Genomic DNA, 17,878 nt, shown 5'->3' with positions numbered 1-17,878 from the left:
AGGGCGTGATCCCGGAGTCCTGGGATCGAGCCCCGCATCGGGCTTCTCCTCTGGGAGGCTGCTTCTTCCTCTCCCACTCCCCCTGCTTGTGTTCCCTGTCTCACTGGCTGTCTCTCTCTCTGTCAAATAAATAAATAAAATCTTTAAAAAAAATAGTACCTTAAAAATGAAACATTATTCTGTGCTGTTATGGGTAATAATATTAGTGGCCCCTAGGAAATACTACTAGATGACAACATTAACTAAGAGTGGTTTGCACAGAAATGGAATTGAAATGTTTGAATTATAGATTTTTTTCAAAATGAGAATTCAAATGGAATTTAGATTTTATTAATAATACTTACGGATGATTATCAATTCCATAATCACTCAATCATGACAAATAGCTGTATATATTGTATATTATAAAGAATGCTTAGAAGGAATAAAACTAATTTTCTAAAAACTCGTCAATATTCTATATTTTCTCTTTGGATTTCCAATTAGGTGGAGATTGGAGATTTTGAAAGACCCTTTTCAACTCCAGCAGGACATGTCACTAATCAGTGCAAAACAAATCAAACTCTAAAACAAGTCATAGAAAAATTTTATCCTAAACGGTATAGAGACGACTCTTCTGAAGAACAGTTAAGGTAAGGAGCTACCTGTGACTCTTTATTTATGTTTAAAGGTTTACTTACTTATTTCAGAGAGAGAGCAAGAGCAGGGGAAGGCCAGAGGGGGAGGGAGAGAGAGAAGCAGACTCCCCACTGAGCGAGGACTGGACACAGGGCCCAATGCCACGACCCTGAGATCCTGACCTGAGCCGAAACCAAGAGTCGGACGCCTAACTGACTGAGCCCCCTGGGCGCCCCTACTTGTAACTCTTTAAAGGGTAGAGTCGTGCTGGGCTTTTGGTGCTATTCCTCTGTTCAAACTTTAAAGATAAAAATTATTATACATGACGGTTTTCTTAAGATTTTTTAATACTGTTGAATCCCAAGAGGTTGTAGATCTTTTTATTTAAGATGGGCCCAGAAACTTGAGAATCTATATTTAGAGGTTTTTTTTAAGGAAAAATTTTTTACTTTAATTTAGAAGGTCTACTTTGCATTTGATCTTATTCATTCTTGTCCAAATTAATCCTGCTAATAAAAGGAGAAAAAATGGCCAATACTGTGTTTAATTTAATTTATTTTTTTTTTAAGATTTTATTTATTTATTTGACAGAGAGAGACAGCCAGAGAGAGAGGGAACACAAGCAGGGGGAGTGGGAGAGGAAGAAGCAGACTCTTAGTGGAGGAGCCTGATGTGGGGCTCGAACCCAGAACACTGGGATCACGCCCTGAGCTGAAGACAGATGCTTAACCACTGCGCTACCCAGGCGCCCCTGTGTTTAATTTTATGAAGTGTGTACCAAAAACATGTTATCTCTTAGGTATTCCATTATAAACAAATTGGCATGAAAGCAAACTATCTTCTTACACAAGATTTTTAAATATAAATTCATAATTAAATTCAACTGGTTTAGAATTTTGGTTTTAGAGAATATATAAAGAAAAGCTGATTCAGTTGAAAAAGAGGGCAAATCCAATTCACCCTGAGTTTTCCAACATGGAAATATTTAAGATCAGTCTTTTATTTACATAGAGTAAGCGGCTGCCATTGTGATTTTATGTAAGGCATCTTCCCCACAGCCGGCATCTCTCCAAGCCAGGGGTTGGTAGCACCTAAAATTCTGCCATTAGGGATTCATTCTTTGGTCTCAGTGTCTTGTACTTCTCTTTTAAAATGAAAGTTATTCCCATGAAAAATTACCTTTGTAGTCTAATTTACTTTAAGGTTTGATGCTAGCTTAGATTTTTTTAACTTTGCCTGACCGGGGTCGGGGGGAACCTAGGTCATGCCGAGAGCACTAACAGTATGATGATTTGGTGAGAGGAATGTTCTAGAAGGACAAGGGGTGGACGGTGGTGAGATGGGAATCACAAAATAACAGCTCCTCCTGGGTGATGCCCTGGTGTCCCGGTCACGCCTACGATTGGGTCAAGCAGCGCTTTGCCGGGGGAGGCCGATACACCGTTTCTGCTTTTGCTTTGGCTTTTTCATTTTTGTTCTCTTCTTAGGCAGCTCTGCCAGCGACTGTCAACCAGATGGATGGCCCTCCGGGGGCACAGCGCTGCAGATTGTGTGCGCATTTATTTGACAGTAGCCAGGAAGTGGCCATTCTTTGGTGCCAAGTTGTTTCTTGCAAAAGTAAGAAAGGATGGGAGGGAGATGCCGAACGAAAACCTTCTCCTGTGTGGTTGACTCTCTTCAGTTCAGTGAAGTCAAACAGTGACCACAGTCCCCAAGTGTAGTATATTTGGCTTTTAAAAAGGAAATAAGGAGATTCCCAACAATGGGAAGAAAACAATGAAGGGACCCTAAGAAGGGGCAGGGGCAGGGGAATCAGCAGCTTCTCCATCATCTGTGCCCTCTGTCGTCCCCCTACCCCCACCCCCGCCTTAAGTCACTCGCACTCCGTAGGCTCCGGGAGACTGAAGGCGACCACCGGACTCCACTTTTTCTCTTCGGCCATCTCTTAGCCTCTCACCCATTTGTCATTCACTCTGTCACTCATTTGGTTTACTCGTGTATTTAATGTTTAATGACGTCTGTTTGCCAAACATTATGTACCTAGCGATACAGAAGCCCATGGTTTCAGATGGGCTGTACTGGAACTTCTAGGAACTCACAGTCTGGTGTTGCAACAGGCAGAAAACAAGCACTGTGGGTGAACAGGGTTAAGAGGGACAGGGACGGAACGCTGTGGGAACACTGAGGAAGCAGAGGTGGACCTTGCTGGTGGGGGGTTGGGGGGCAGGCAGCCCAGGCCCCCAGGAAAGTCACTTTGTACTCTCTCCAGTTCCTGAAATGCTTCTGGTCTTGTGTTCTATCTGTGTGCGTGTTTGGTCTGTCCTCAGTAATCAGTGGCACACCTCTTGAGGGTATAGACTGACTGACCCTGAAATCCTCCTCTCGTGCTCACCGTTATGCTTTGCACAGAAGTATCACTGAATAAATGTTTGCGGAATCGCTGTGCCATTTTGGGCTAGTCAGTTAACCTCTTTGGACCTCAGTTTCATCATCTATACATGAGAACTCGGACTAGAAGAGTAAAATCTAGGCTATCGTACTCTGCTTCCATGAGTGACTGTATCACTGCGAGATAAGAAATTATTTTGCCACTGGCACTGGAAACTGTGTACTAAGTAAGTGGGTGATAAAGTCAGTATGCTTTAACATCCCTAAAATTAATATATTTGCAAGGAGTTGAACATAGATTTTCTAAAAATATAAGGACTAGATTTGAACTGTAGAGTAGCATTTTACAATGAATCTTAATTCTAATTTCAGCATTAGAATATTGAATATCCATCTTTGATCATATTTTCTGTGCTTTTAAGCACAGAAATACTATTAAATAATATGTAGCATTTGCATGTTGTATGTGGCATCTTTGCTTTGCTCACTTTTCTTCGTCTATGCTATGAAGACCCCTCCTTTGTTTGCTTAATGACATCCTTTGGGGGGGGATAAATATATATAACATAAAATATACCATTTTAACCATTTTTAAGTGTACGTTTCTGTGACATTAAGTACCTTCACATTCTTATGCTACTGTCGCCACCATCCACCTCCAGAACATTTTCATCTTCCCAAATTAAACCTCTGTACTTCCTCTTCCCCCGTCTCCCAGGCCCACATAACCACCATTCTACTTCCTGTTCTGTGAATTTGACTGCTCTAGAAACCCCGTGTAAGAGCGATCGTACCGTATTTGTTCTTTTGTGATTTGCTGATTTTCCTTTGCACAATGTCTGCAGGGTTCATCCATGTTGTAGCATGTGTCAGAATTTCCTTCTTTGTAAAAGCTAAATAGTATTCCACTGCATGTACATACCATGTTTTGTTTCACCCAAGAACAACAAAAACACTGTTTTGTTTGTCAAAGGGCTGATGGGTTGAATGGCACCCTTTGTAATGCTTGCCTATCCTTTGCAAACCAGCTCTCAGGAGACGGTAACCCAGGGGGTTTTTATACATGAGATTCTGAAAAGTTTTACTATATGCAAATATAGTATATGTGTAAATACTATTGATTTGTATGTATGCTGTAGATTCATCCCAGTTTCTTATCTGTAGTCGCAACTTCTTTTTTTTTAATTATATTTATTTGAGAGAGAGAGTGAGCGAGCAGGAGCCGTTGTGGGGGGGAGGCACAGAGGCAGAGGGAGAAACAAACTCCCCGCTGAGCAGGGAGCCCAATGCGGGGCGATCCCCGGACCCCAAGATCAGGAGCTGAACCAAAGGCAGACACTTAACAGACTGAGCCCCCCAGGTGCCCTTGTAGTCTTAACTTCTTTTATAAGGTTTAAGAGAAGTAGTTAAGTTTTTGTTAGAATTTCAGTTCTTGTTAAATTCAGTTATTGTTAAGCAATCATTGTAAAATGCTCAAAAGCATTCATGGGTTTTAACGGGGGGTTAGTGGTGAGATTCTCTTTATTAATATAATTTCATTGCTTTTTTACAAAAAGGAATTTAATGAAAATGTTGGTGTTTCTCATTACCATTCATCACACAGTTTCATATTTTCCTTTTATTCTATTGTTATCAGTCATTGAATATCAGATTTAATAAACTTTCAGAAGAAGTGCGCATTCGTAATACTAACCCTTTACGGTGAGATAGCGTTACGCACGCCTTAGCAAGCACATCAGCGTATTTTGTGTCGTTAGGATTTTGGTCATCATAGAAACCCGACAAGCTTAGTAACTATTAGCCTCTTAAAACAAAAGAAAAAGATTAAACATTGTTGTCCCCGTGCTAAAGATGAGAAAATTGAGCCTTGGAGAGATTCAGTAGCTCGTCCAAACGCGCAGCTGACAAATGGCAGGTTTGGGTCCCAGACCCACATCTCCTGATACCAGAGTCACTGCTCTTTCCACTGCATGATACTGCCTCCACCCCAAGAGAGATTTCCCCCCCCTAGGTTTTGTTTCTTTTTTTCAACCCCCCAAAGAGACTTTTTAATAAGATGTTGTTGTAAATGTTGCGCTGCATTTTGACAGAAAAACGTGTCCGTGCTTAGCATTTACGCTGCAGTGTCTTTGCACCTCTTCACAGCCTGTGACTCCGTCGGCACTCGGAAGTACTTCCATGTGGCTGGCCATCCATGAGGATGGTTTAAGCATCTTAGAATACAACTCCATGGTAAGACTAAGTTTCGCATTCGGTCCCCTGTTTGCATGGCTCAGTGTATTGTACACAGATGGTAATGATCTCTTCATATGATTTTTCTCATACACAGATAACATTTTTCCTAGTGCCGTATAGCAAATAGTCATTTTACGAATACAACTGTGATTATAATTTCATCTTTTAAAACAGATTGGACAGGTTTTTTGGTATGTTTTTCTTTTAAGATTTTATTTCTTTTATTTGAAAGAGAGAGAGAGAGCACAAGCAGGGGGAGCGGGAGGCAGAGGGAGAAGCAGGCTCCCCACCGAGCGGGGAGCCGGCTGCGGGACTCGATCCCAAGACCCTGGGACCATGACCTGCACCGAAGGCAGACGCTCAACCAACTGAGCCCCCCAGGCGCCCCTAGATAGGTTTTATATTGTGTATGAGGAAAATACTAAGATACCATGACTCAGTTGCAACCGTGGTTGCATTTGTTTTTGTTTGTTTTGAGGTTTTCAAAAGGTTTTTATTTATTTACTTATTTATTTATTTATTTTAGAAAGAGAGAGAGAGCATGGTGGGAGGGGGCAAAGGGAGACGGAGAAAGAGAATTTCAAGCAGATTCCGAGCTGAACACAGAGCCCCATGTGAGGCTCAATCTCATGACCCTGAGATCATGACCTGGGCTGAAACCAAGAGTCAGATGCTTAACTTACTGGACCAGCCAGGCGCCCCGACCACAGTTATATTTTTAAAACTATTCATTTATAGTGTTAGGAAGCTTGCTTCCTGTGTAAAATGAAAGCCTTTAAGATAACATTAATGTAGAAACTTTAATTACCAAAGTTTAAGTTTGGTGTTCCTAAGGCTTCCGTAACAATTTCTGTATCTTTCTGTAATATTACTTACCGGTTCACTTGTACGTATGTGGTATTTTAGAGCTTTTCACATGATTAAATATTAAGTCAAACTGTGCTTTCTACATGTTCATGTATTTTTCTGAAATTTGCTTTATTTTCTATCATATTTCATATGTTCCTTTTTTTTTTTTTTTTAAACCTGGCAGACGGGAATTGTTAAATTCTCCTGAAAGACGTAACGGGCTCTCCTATGTCTGGCTATAGTCAGGGATCACTGAGAATTTCTTGGTTTCCAAGACTGTTATAGTAGTTTCTCCTTATAATTGCTAAAAAACAAAAACAAAAAACCTTTTTAAAGGGCTTTCTTTATATTTTCTGAATGCTTTTTAGTTCTTGAATGGGTAACTGGAAGATAGGTTTTAAAATCGGTGACCTAAAGTCAACAAAAAATTGAGTTACCTTAGGTAAGTAAGCCAGTTTCCTAGATCCTGGGAGATGGACAAAGAGGCCAGGAGGTGGACCTGGTGGGCTGCCGTTCACGGGGCGTCAGTGCTGGAACGGTCTGCTCAAAGTCTTGCAAGCTAATCTTAGATATGCAGATTCCTTTACCTATAGGCTGTACATTTCTTAATTACATTTTTTTAAAAATTGTTTTAACTACAGATGGGGAAAAAATATTTGCTGCATATATGACAAAGGGTTGATACACTTACAAAACAATAAGGAAATGATAAACACATCAATAGACAAATGGGCTAAGGGAATTCATAGAAGAAATACAGATGCGCAATAAATGTATCTTTAAGTGTTAATTTCACTAGTAATCAAATACATTCAACTTAAAACAGTGAGATTCTACTTTTCTCCAGTCAGGTTGGCAGGGATTTAAAGGAATGATTATATCTGGTGTTAGCAAGACTACAGTGCTGGGAATGTAACTGGGTATAACTTACAGAGGAGAGTTTGGAAATATTCTCAAAATTGTCCTTACTTTTTTGAGGTAGCAATTCCGGTTATTGAGATTTATAACTAAAGAAATAATTAGGTATGTGTATTATGAAATATGTCAAATATATGCATTGAAGTGTTGCTTAAGATAGTAACAAATAAAAAATGATTTAAATCTCCTGCAATAGGAAATTAGTTAAATAAAGGATTATCTATCAAATCACTTAAAATGATGTTATACAAGGACATTTGTTGTCATGAAAAGATATTCATGATTTGTTATTACATTTAAAAAGAAGCAGAATCCTAAACAATATGCATGGTACTCTTTCTGTTTATATCAAAATCTATATATCAAGATGAACCGTATGGATTTGCCAATATTTGACCATTTTTTTACCTTAAAAATACCCGTTTCATATGGTTCGACCTTATACAGATATGTATACAGATCGATCTTAAAGGACACATACTAAGTATTAACAGTGGTCTTCCACTGGATGCTGGAATATAGGTGCTTTTTATTTTCTTTTGTATTTTCTGTTTTTTCCACAGTGAGTTATTAGTGTCAGAATCAAACTGTATTTAATTATAAATGATGTCTACATAAAGCTGTCTATTTTGAATCATAATAGATTTTATTTTAGAAAACAATTTTTATTATATATGATTAATAAATAACAGCATTTTTCTTTTTTAGTATAGTTAACACATAATATTATATTAGTTTCATTAATATCAGCACTTTAATGGAAATATGTTATTAATCATTTCTCATCTTTCTTTGAAAGTAAAAAGTATATAAGATATTAACTTTTTCTTCTCTTTGAAGAGGTTAATAGTCAGCTATGTGTACAAGAGTCTAATGACCTTTGGAGGTCATCAGGGTGATTTTATGATCGTCATTAACAATACACGTTCAAAGGACAAACCAACAGAGAAATTACTTTTTGCCATGGCAAAACCCAAGGTGAGTAGAAGCCTTTCTACTAACGTTTTTATACTGGCTTTTTTCCTGCTAAAACATTTATGTGCATTTATGGGAAAACAGATTTATTTACAATCAAACAGTTCTAGGTCCAAATTCTGGCTTACCTCATCTTGCTAAGCTTTGGTTTCTTCATCTAAAAAAGTATATGATGCTGCCTACTTTTTTTGGCTTAAGAATTAAATGCTGGAATTGTTAAATGCTTTGGCCGAGTGCCTGGTGCACAGAAGATTCAAAATAAGCGGTCTTGATGTAAGTTGGTGTCAGGTACTTTATTTACGTGGGGTAGTTCACGTTACCGACTCATTAGTGAGAAGAGTAGTTTTTATAATTAAGACGTTACATGTTCTTCGTAGTTTTAATGTCTGTAAGCAAAAACAATAAATACAAGGGCTACATTTTAGTATATAATTCCAGTTTTAGTAAAAAGAATGAGAAACTGAGTTTCCTAAAACTTTAACTGTCTTAAAATTGTCGACTTAAAGAGATTACTTTTTTAGACTCTGAAACTTTTTTTTTAAATGGCAGACATTCAAGAGAAGGCAGTTAGCCAGTAAGTGCAGAAGATTGAGGCATAGTCAGGACTTTATTTAGTAAATAAATACTTTCCATGCTGAACTTAATTCATTTATACACAGATACACAGGCTTTAAGATAATCGATAGACTTGCGGTATTGTCACATTTTTTTAATATTGCCACTAAATTTGATTGTTTTTGAGACCCTTTTTTTTTCCTCCTGGTTGAAGCAGCAGGAAAATATGTCAGTGCCTTGATGGTGCTGAACTTGTAAGTACTTCACTGATCCAGAGAGAAGGGAATTCTGGAAGCCTGGGCACTTGCAAATGGAGACCACCTGTGGCCAGCCATTTACTCTTGGAAGTGATGAGAACTTCTCCAGTGCACTAACCGTTCTATCTTCCTTGTTTTAGATTCTTGAAATCACTCTCTTGATCGCCAGTTATATAAACAACTTCCATCAGCAAAAGGCAACCTTTCACCACCTCTCTGCTCCAGCACTGCTCTCAGCCCAGACACGGGGACCAGAAGCCAGGGCAGTGGGAAGCCAGCCCCTTCTGTTAAGTAGCAGACCGACTAAAGGACCCACTTTACTCTGACAGCTAGGGAGCCTGAACATTCACTCCTGTCCCCCGGGTGATGGCTGCATCAGCTGCAAATAAGTTCATTTACATTACACGGCATGGCACCCACACACTGGTATTTCAAACTTTAAAAATGTGGGGGTGCCTTTCTTTTATTTGATTTTTAAATATTCAAATGAATATGACTAATAAAACATAAACACAAAATTAGCCCACATGCTGATTTTCTCTTAGACTAAACGGGTTAGAATTCGGCATTTTTCCCACCTCCTTTGTCCCTTGCCAGCAGACACATGGTGCAATATGGCATTTTTTTTTGTCTTTTAAAAAAAATATTCTGGCAAAGGGAGATTTCCGAACTCTCATTTGGCAAACCAGTTGATTATTTGGAAATGCTCACTGCCAAAAAATCGAGTACTGTAATTAAATGTGCTTTTAATTAATGATATGGTGTCTGGAAAGAAGTAGAGGATACAGTGTCGGAAACAGCCACAGGATGCTGTTTAGGGGTAAATTTTTAGAGCAAGTGCAGTAAATCTGGCACTATGAATCATGATGAGAAAATGGGAGCTAGGTCACCAGAACTTCCTGTGTGGTATTAGAAAGTATACTCTGTCACCTTTTCAGATCACTGGAGTGCAAAGTTTAAAGCAAGTCAGTGATTCCCCACATTCCTTGGCTATTACTGCATAGCCCGAGTTCACTGGAGTATTGCCCACATCTCATTGCATTTGATGCTGGTTCATCTTGACTTTAATTTGTTAAATAATATCTTTGAAAGCAAAGATAATTCTTATATTTTGCCCTCATATATGCCTTTTTCATTATAGTTTTACCATAAATTCTCGAAATATTTTTTAAAAGAAAAATCTTCTGTCAAAGCAGGTAAAGTTTTAGTTGAGAGAGTCTAGAAATGTATTGCTTTGCTAGGTTACATAGGTGGTCTGTTTATTCCAGTTTGTGTCAAAACAAAGTAATTAGTATTCATGATAAAAATGAAACTGTGATAAGACATGAAAATTATATTGTAAAACTGTTTAATTGCAATAGTAGTGAGTATACTTAATTTTATTTATGTATAGAATATTTGTATTTATTTTTTGCACATATATTTATCACTTTGTGGTACTTTTTTTAACCAATTTGAAAAAAAAAATGTTAGCTGCTGAATTAATTTGTTGGCAGAGCCTTCATGTTTTTTTCTTTGCTGCTTTCACCCATGGCAATGTACTGTTGTCGCACTAAGCCTTTTAAAAATAATTCCATCTCATATTAGCATCCTTAGAAAGGGCAGAGCCAAGAAATACAGTGCTCAACTAAGATTTTGCTTTATTGGTAATGACAAAAAGGTCAAAAAACCCCATAGAAGTAGATTTCCATTTACTGTTTCCCCTAAATCTTTTGAGCCACAACCACTCACTGCATAAGCAAGTTGGTTTTTGAGAATAAACTGGTTACTGGTTTGGGATGACTCTCAGGAGTCTTTTGGCTGGGATACAACAGAGTTCCTTAGTTCCCAGAAAGCTGTTCAAAAATCATTATTTGGTGAGCCAGAGGCATGGCGTAGCTTACATATGTGTGAGGCCTTTATTCTCATGCTGGTCAGCACACCCCCCTCCAGATCTTCTAATTTGAACAAGTAGTGAAGGCTTAGCTTAAATGGTGGTACCTTATACTTGGTATTAATTTTTGATAGAACAGAGATAAAATATTTTGATGGAAAGAAATCAATTTTCTGTAACTGATGATGTGAAAATTTTATTTTCTGGGAAATTACTTACATAGCCATTTAAAAAATTCGAAGTATGTTATTATGATTGGTTACAAGAGAATAATGTTACATGTTTAATTGTAATATTTGTCTCCTATCATTTTCTTCCCTTTCAATCATAATAAATGATTTACAAAACCCATTTTGAGCATTATCTTTTGAACAATCTTCAAGAAGTACCTAATGTTTTCATTGTCAAAGCTGAGGTGTACTGCTAGTGAAAATGGTAGTTATTCCCTCCTTCTCTTGCATTCATGCTTTGTCTTCAGTGTTGCTTTGTTTTATCCATATAAAAGGAAGCCCTTTTGGCAAATTGTAATCTTAAGATGTATGTATGCATATTGACACATATATAATATGTATAAATCATGGGGTTCTCCCATGATTTCATAATAAGTTCCATAAGTAGCTATTTTCATACAGGAGAGTTGATGGACTGTGTTCTAAAAATTTACTTTAAATGTTCTGGATTTTTTATGTGTGTGTCCTTAAAGTCAAATAGTGTCCTAGCTTGGAAATGAATTTAACTCTCAATTTACGAGAAAAGTTAGTCACAACTTATAGAGTCTTTGTTCGAAAAGACTTATTGACTGTTTGGAAATTTTTCCCAAAGGAAAAAATACGTAGTGGCCAGGTTCCTAGAGCAATGCACTTACCCAATTGTAATGTAGTATAATCCTGAGAAGTTAACCACCACAGATAATCATATTTTGCTGGACAAAGCCTTAAAGTATTCCTAGGATCCAAGAACACATTTCACCGGTCCACCTACCCCCTAGCTGCCATGGAATGAGGACTTCCCCAGTGCAGAGTCTCTGGACTGATTCCTACAGATCAAAGATCCAGGAATGTGGGGACTGAGGGAAGGGAAGTGAGGAGCAGTAATAACAGGGTGGAGAAGCTTCTCTGCTAACCGGCTCATGGAGAAATGGTATCTCCTCTTGCTTTTCCCTAGTCTCTTTTCCCTGAAAGAAGAAAGATTTTACTGCTACAGGAGTAACTTTAAACTCCAAATTAAGGGGCACCTGGGTGGCGGCTCAGTTGGTGAAGCGTTTGCCTTCAGCTCAGGTCATGATCTCAGGATCCTGGGATCCAGCCGGTGTCCGGGTTCTCTGCTCAGTGGGGAGTCTGCTTCTCCCTCGGTCTCTGCACTTCCCCCTACTCGTACACACACACTCTCTCAAATAAATAAATAAATAAAATCTTAAAAAGAAAAACAAACCTCCAAATTAAAGTCCACACACAGATATTTAAGGTAAAGTAAGATTCATCCTTATCCCAGAGGGACCAAGACTCGGGCTTCTCTTGGGCACTTAAATGGGAAGGTGGGTCCTACAAAGAAGAGCTGGATGGACCTGGACAGAAGCTGGGGTGAAGAAGTGAAATACACACTTGCTCTATACCATAATTTCACCCGTTGAACTTAATTTTACCTATATCAAACATAGTCACAGTGATTCTGGAGGCATATTTATAATCGTTAATCCGAAATCTTCATTGTATGCTTTTTAAGTATTTTTAGGTCCAGTAATAGTCAAGAAACAAAAACTTGCTTACTAGGGTAACATCTATTAGCAAATAATTCCAGAACAAGACACAAATATTCGCCACAGCACTTGAATACAGGGTACCCTTCCTTCCAGCACTTCCCTAACATCATCTAATCAATGGGAGGGGTGGGTGAATGGGGGTTGGTATCCCTTTCTGAACGTAGATTACATTGGCGTCTTTATTAAATCAGATAACTCTTCAAAAGCACAGGCAACCAAAAAAAAAAAAATAGACAAATGGGACAACTCCAGACTGCACAATTTCCACACATCAAAAAAACAAAAAACAGAAAACAAAACAACAGAGTGGAAAGGCAACCTGTAGAATGGGAGAAAATAATTACAAGTCATGTATCTGATAAAGGGGTTAATATCTAGGATAGAAAAGGAACTTAGGAACAAAACAGCTTCTTCATTCAGCAGAAAACATGCCAATTTCCTCCAGAGGGGGAATGACTTGAGTTTCCCAATTCTGGTTTGAAAAATCCCAGAGAAGCTCTACCGGGCCCAACTCAGGTGTTTACTCTGAACCACTTCAAATGCTCAATATGAGGGACACCTGGGTGGCACAGTTGGTTAAGCATCTGACTGTTGATTTCGGCTCGGGTCATGATCTCGGGGTCATGAGATCGACCCCAAGTCCAGCTCTAGGCTGAGCAGGGAGCCTGCTTTAGATTCTCTCGGTCCCTCTCCCTCTGCCCGACCCCCACCTGTTCACCGCCCCCATGCGGCATGTGTGCTCTCTCTCTAAAAAAAAAAAATTTGAAAAAAGCTCAATATGAGGAGAATGCTTAAGTAAATTATGAGAAACCTGTATAGTGGAATATTATACAGTCATCAAGGTTATGTTTATGATGGATTTTTAAAAATTGAGATGGGAAATACATGTTACAATCAGAACGTTAATTAACTTCACAGTAAAATCTCAACTGTAAGAGGACAGATTAGAATGAAATACACCAAAATGTTTAGAAGTTCTTGCTTCTGGGGTGTGCTTCTTTCACCCTCTTCGTTTTTTCGGTATACTATTTTTTTCTACAAAAGCTTATATAACTTTGAAAAGAAGGGGAAAAAATGTGAAAACTCTGTCACTGTCTGGGCTGTTGTTAATAGCCTCCATCTGGACTTCCAGACTCCAAAACATCCTTCACACAGCTGCAAAAAATTATCTCACTGAAACTCAGGTCCAGTCATGGAACACCCCTATTTTAAAATCGTATTTGGGGGCGCCTGGGTGGCTCAGTTGTTTAAGCAACTGCCTTCAGCTCAGATCATGATCCTGGAGTCCCGGGAGCAAGTCCCACATCCGGGATCCCTGCTCAGCGGTGAGTCTGCTTCTCCCTCTGACCCTCCCCCATCTCGTGCTTGCTCTCTCTCAAATAAATAAAATCTTTAAAAAAAATAAAAATAAATAAAAAATAAATAAAATTGTATTTGGTTTCTCACAACCAACCCAGTAAAATCCAGGCTGCAAGATCCTTCAATGAAGCCCTGTCTACCCGCCCAGTTTGCTCTCCCACCATAGTCACACCAGACACTTCATATGCTCGCACCTCAATCATTCACAATTCCCCAAACACACTCTGCACACGTCTTTATTCTTCCGCACTGCTGTTTATTCCACCCAGCAAGCACCATAAAATTGTCTTCTCCTCTATTACCACCATTGAAATCCTTGAGTCTTTCAGGGGTGACCCAGTAGGGCAGCTCAAATCTTTATATATTCCTACCTTAAGAACAATTTTCATCTACCCAGGAAGGTCACTTATTTTGTCCAAATATGAAGCCTCAGGAGGCATAAGGGTAGAAAAGGGAACTCATCTGCTCAATGAGATCAGCGGAATCCACTGATTCACCTCTGAACCAATGCTGGTGACCAGGGCCGAGCCAGACAACTTTTACCTTCCTTCTTACCAGGCTTCTTTCTTCAACCTTCTATTGCAGTTATCCAAACAATTATACCTTTAAGATGCTAGTAGTGTGCCTGCACAGAGCAAGCAAATGGCAAAATGTTAGCTGCCACTTTTGTTATTCACATCAACAGGGCTTCCTAATTAATATACAGAGGGCTTCCAAAGTTCCAGAACTCCAGTTATTATAATTCATTACACTCTGTCCCACACCAGTTTGCGAACTTAGAGGCAGGCTAGCTCCAGGATATAGATGCTGGTTCAGTGGCAGGTGTACCAGCCTCCCTCGCAATCATCCTCTCTGTTGAACTGCAGTCCCATTACATCCCTTTCCATGTGCAACTGTAGTCCGCTATGTCTTCAAAATGTGCCTAGACATTGGAAAGATTTTGTTCCCAAAGGTTTTAGGTCGTGAATGCCTTTTTTCTTTCCTTAAAAAAATATTTTTGCTACATTTCTTGGAATGATCATTGTGTTTCTTTGTTCAAAGTTGCTGATCAGTAGCTTGCAGCATAATAATAAGCATGAAGCATTTATGATGTGTCAGGCACACATAATTTATGTTTTACATATATTTATTTCATTTCAAACTCATAAATTTCCCCTGCTTTACATTATCAGATACTGAGGCTTGGAGATACTGAGCGATTTACCCAGTGTGGAGAAGTGGCAACTTAGCCAGCGTGGCGAAGTCAGAACGGAAATCTAAGTCCATCTAAAGCCCACCCTCTTGAACATTACAGCATTACACCAAGCCACAGGGCAGAAGGGTGTAAGGAGAGTATCTCCTTCAATATTCAAGACATCTTGGGCCAGAGAGGCTGGGTCTACCGAGCATTCAAAATAGATCAAATACTGTACGCCCTGAAGATTTCAACAACCCTCTTTGGCATAATTACTTATTCTTAAGGTGTGATATTTTTTGTACCTCTCTACAATAGCTTATAGCACTGGCTTTCTTTGGGTTATTATATTTAGTTGTGTGCATCTTTCTCAAGAGCAGGGATCTTGTCTTACGCACCTCTTTATTCCACTCTCTGCGTAGCAGTCTTGCATATAGTAATAACTCATGCTTGCTAGTGATTCGGAGAAAAAGTAAATGAAGTATCATGGAGATGCCTTTGCTTTATTAACTTATTAATAAATGATGCACTACTGCATAAACTCCGAAACAACTAAACAAGCAGAAGGTTGGCAAATACTAAATTCACAAATATTCTTTGCCTCTAGTAAATCACTAGAAAACAGCTCAGGACTATGTTTCACCCTCCATTCCCAGAGCGTTGCTACTGTGGAGAGAAAAGTGACTGAAGAGAGAGGGCATCCCTGGCATATAGTCCGGTACTCAGTAGAATACTTTTTTTTATTTTAATGCTTTTTTTATTATATTATGTTAGTCACCATACAGTACATCCCTTGTTTCTGATGTAAAAGTTCGATGATTCATTAGTTGCCTATAACACCCAGTGCACCGTGCAATACGTGCCCTCCTTACTACCCATCACCAGTCTATCCCATTCCCCCACCCCCCTCCCCTCTGAAGCCCTCAGTTTGTTTCTCAGAGTCCATAGTCTCAATACTTTTTAAGTAAAAGAACACTGCCAGCCCGGAGCTTTTAGGTTCCAGGTTTGTCAGACGTGTCACCTCGTTCTCTCGCGTAGAGGATGAGGCATTGAGCGAGACTTGAAAAGGAACGCTGAGAACTACATTTCCCATGGTGCCCCTCTTCCGCACGCAACGCAGCCTGCGACGTCGCTCCCATGGCAACCCAAGAACCCGCACAATCCGGCAGGTCTGGGAGCTCGCTGGCGTCCTGATTTTAAGTTGACCCCAAACGCGGAGACCGCTACGCTGGGGCGATCGAGCCACGATGCTCAGGTATCCCCGCAGCCTTGCTTGCCCCTGGCTTACGCTCCCCTCGAGAGTCTGGCTTTCCCCTCTTTCCAGCCCCAGCCTGGAAGGGGCGGGGGAGGGAGGGCGGCTGGGGGTATATGTAGGGAGAGGAGCCCAGGCGGGACCTGCCTGTGGAAGCAAATTCTGGCTCTTTTCTGCTGCAACCCCTGCGTGGATGGTCCGGGATCCCTAGGAACTACCCTTGAGCATGTGGATTCGGCCACAAGCAAGTAGAAAAGTTCCCCAGGTAGGAAAGTAAGATTCTGAAAGATCATTAAACTCCAGCCATTCACTTAGTGAACATTTTTTGCAGGCCAAGGAATGTTCTAGAAGCAGGGGTTGAGGCAGCGAATTAGACCACAAAGCCGCCACCTCAGAGTTCTCTGCATCTCCCCTCCTAGGGGTTCAGGACAACAGTAAATAAGGGAAACTTGGGAAAGCTATGTGAAAAGTGTAAGATGACTTACACTTTGGGGGGGGGGTAAAATATATTTTAGCTCTTCAGTTCTGTGATGTCAATTTTAATTTCCTGCTCTCAAGATCACACCTAAACCTTCTCTGAACAGCTTATAAGGAGGCCAGGGAGAAAGAGGGGTTCTGGAGTCCATCACAGAGCAGGATAATCTGTTTTTCTCACCCTGTGGATCATGGCCTGATCTCTGTTGAGTTTATGAACCTTAATGTGAAAAGTCGTCAGCTTCCTTCCCGTCGTGGGATGATTGGTTACAGTTTTAAAGTCATGGTTATAGTTAACAAATTTCCACCAGGGGCACCTCCTGCTCTCCTCTCTGCTGGGAGTTTGGAAAGCAGATAATCACATTTTGAAAGAATGGTGTGTAAATATAGAGCAGACAAACCTGGACTGAGTTCCTGGGGGTTCACCTGTGAAATAAATGCATACATTTTAGTGCAAACATTTAGGGACACCTCTAATGGTCTTTTATAGCCTCTTTCTTCATCCCTGTTTCTTGAGTAATAATTATTAAAAGCTCTCAATAATTTTAGATAATTATATTAGGTCAAGGCCTAAATGAAATGAATTATCACATTTTAACAATCATGACAACCTTAAAAGGTTGGTATTCTTCTTTATTGGCATTTTAGAGATGAAGAAACAGAAATGAGCCTAGGAAAGAGCACAGAAGCTTGCATATATTAGGTGCTCAATAAATATTTGTTGAGGGGCGCCTGGGTAGCGCAGTCGTTAAGCGTCTGCCTTCCGCTCAGGGCGTGATCCCAGCGTTCTGGGATCGAGTTCCACATGGGGCTCCTCGGCTGGGAGCCTGCTTCTTCCTCTCCCTCTCCCCTGCTGTGTTCCCTCTCTCGCTGTCTGTCTCTCTGTCACATAAATAAACAAAATCTTTAAATAAATAGATAGATAAATAATTAAATTAATTAATTCAATTAAATTAATTAATTCAATTAAAAAATAATTGAATTAATAAAAGAATGAAAAATCCAGAGAGGTTGGTGCAATTTGCCCAAGTTTGGTATATGTAGGAAGTAGTGATTCAGGCTTAGGACACATCAAATCTTGTCTGTATTTTTTTAGTTCAATACCCCATTTTTCATTTTGGCTTTAATTTAAAAAGATATAATCTTATTGTGAAAAAATATGTATGTTTGTAGAGAGATGAGTGGAAATTTC

The 17,878-nt window shown here is 39.6% G+C and overlaps 2 protein-coding genes across 5 annotated transcripts in view; both read left to right on the top strand.

Moving 5' to 3' along the window:
* The window catches only part of PLEKHH2 (pleckstrin homology, MyTH4 and FERM domain containing H2), a 95,542-nt gene extending 84,523 nt beyond the window's left edge, over window positions 1–11,019 (top strand). Inside the window, exons 25-29 of the mRNA XM_008699810.2 lie at window positions 487–632; window positions 2,106–2,235; window positions 5,152–5,238; window positions 7,849–7,986; window positions 8,936–11,019. Of these exons, the coding sequence (XP_008698032.2) occupies window positions 487–632; window positions 2,106–2,235; window positions 5,152–5,238; window positions 7,849–7,986; window positions 8,936–9,121 (687 nt within the window). The 3' untranslated portion in view covers window positions 9,122–11,019. The remainder of the gene's footprint in view (window positions 1–486; window positions 633–2,105; window positions 2,236–5,151; window positions 5,239–7,848; window positions 7,987–8,935) is intronic.
* A 5,074-nt stretch (window positions 11,020–16,093) lies between these two features.
* The window catches only part of DYNC2LI1 (dynein cytoplasmic 2 light intermediate chain 1), a 55,111-nt gene continuing 53,326 nt past the window's right edge, over window positions 16,094–17,878 (top strand). For all 4 annotated transcript variants that reach the window (XM_040623522.1, XM_040623523.1, XM_040623521.1 and 1 more), the window contains exon 1: window positions 16,094–16,215. Coding sequence is in view for 3 of the 4 variants with exons in the window: in XM_040623523.1 (XP_040479457.1) it covers window positions 16,208–16,215 (8 nt within the window). In the remaining variant the exon portion in view is untranslated. The remainder of the gene's footprint in view (window positions 16,216–17,878) is intronic.

This window comes from Ursus maritimus, unplaced genomic scaffold (assembly GCF_017311325.1).
Source record: "Ursus maritimus isolate PB19 unplaced genomic scaffold, ASM1731132v1 scaffold_6, whole genome shotgun sequence".
Classification (NCBI taxonomy): Eukaryota; Metazoa; Chordata; class Mammalia; order Carnivora; family Ursidae; genus Ursus; species Ursus maritimus.
Note: the sequence above shows the minus strand (reverse complement) of the source record. Positions and strands in the feature narration are given on the sequence as shown.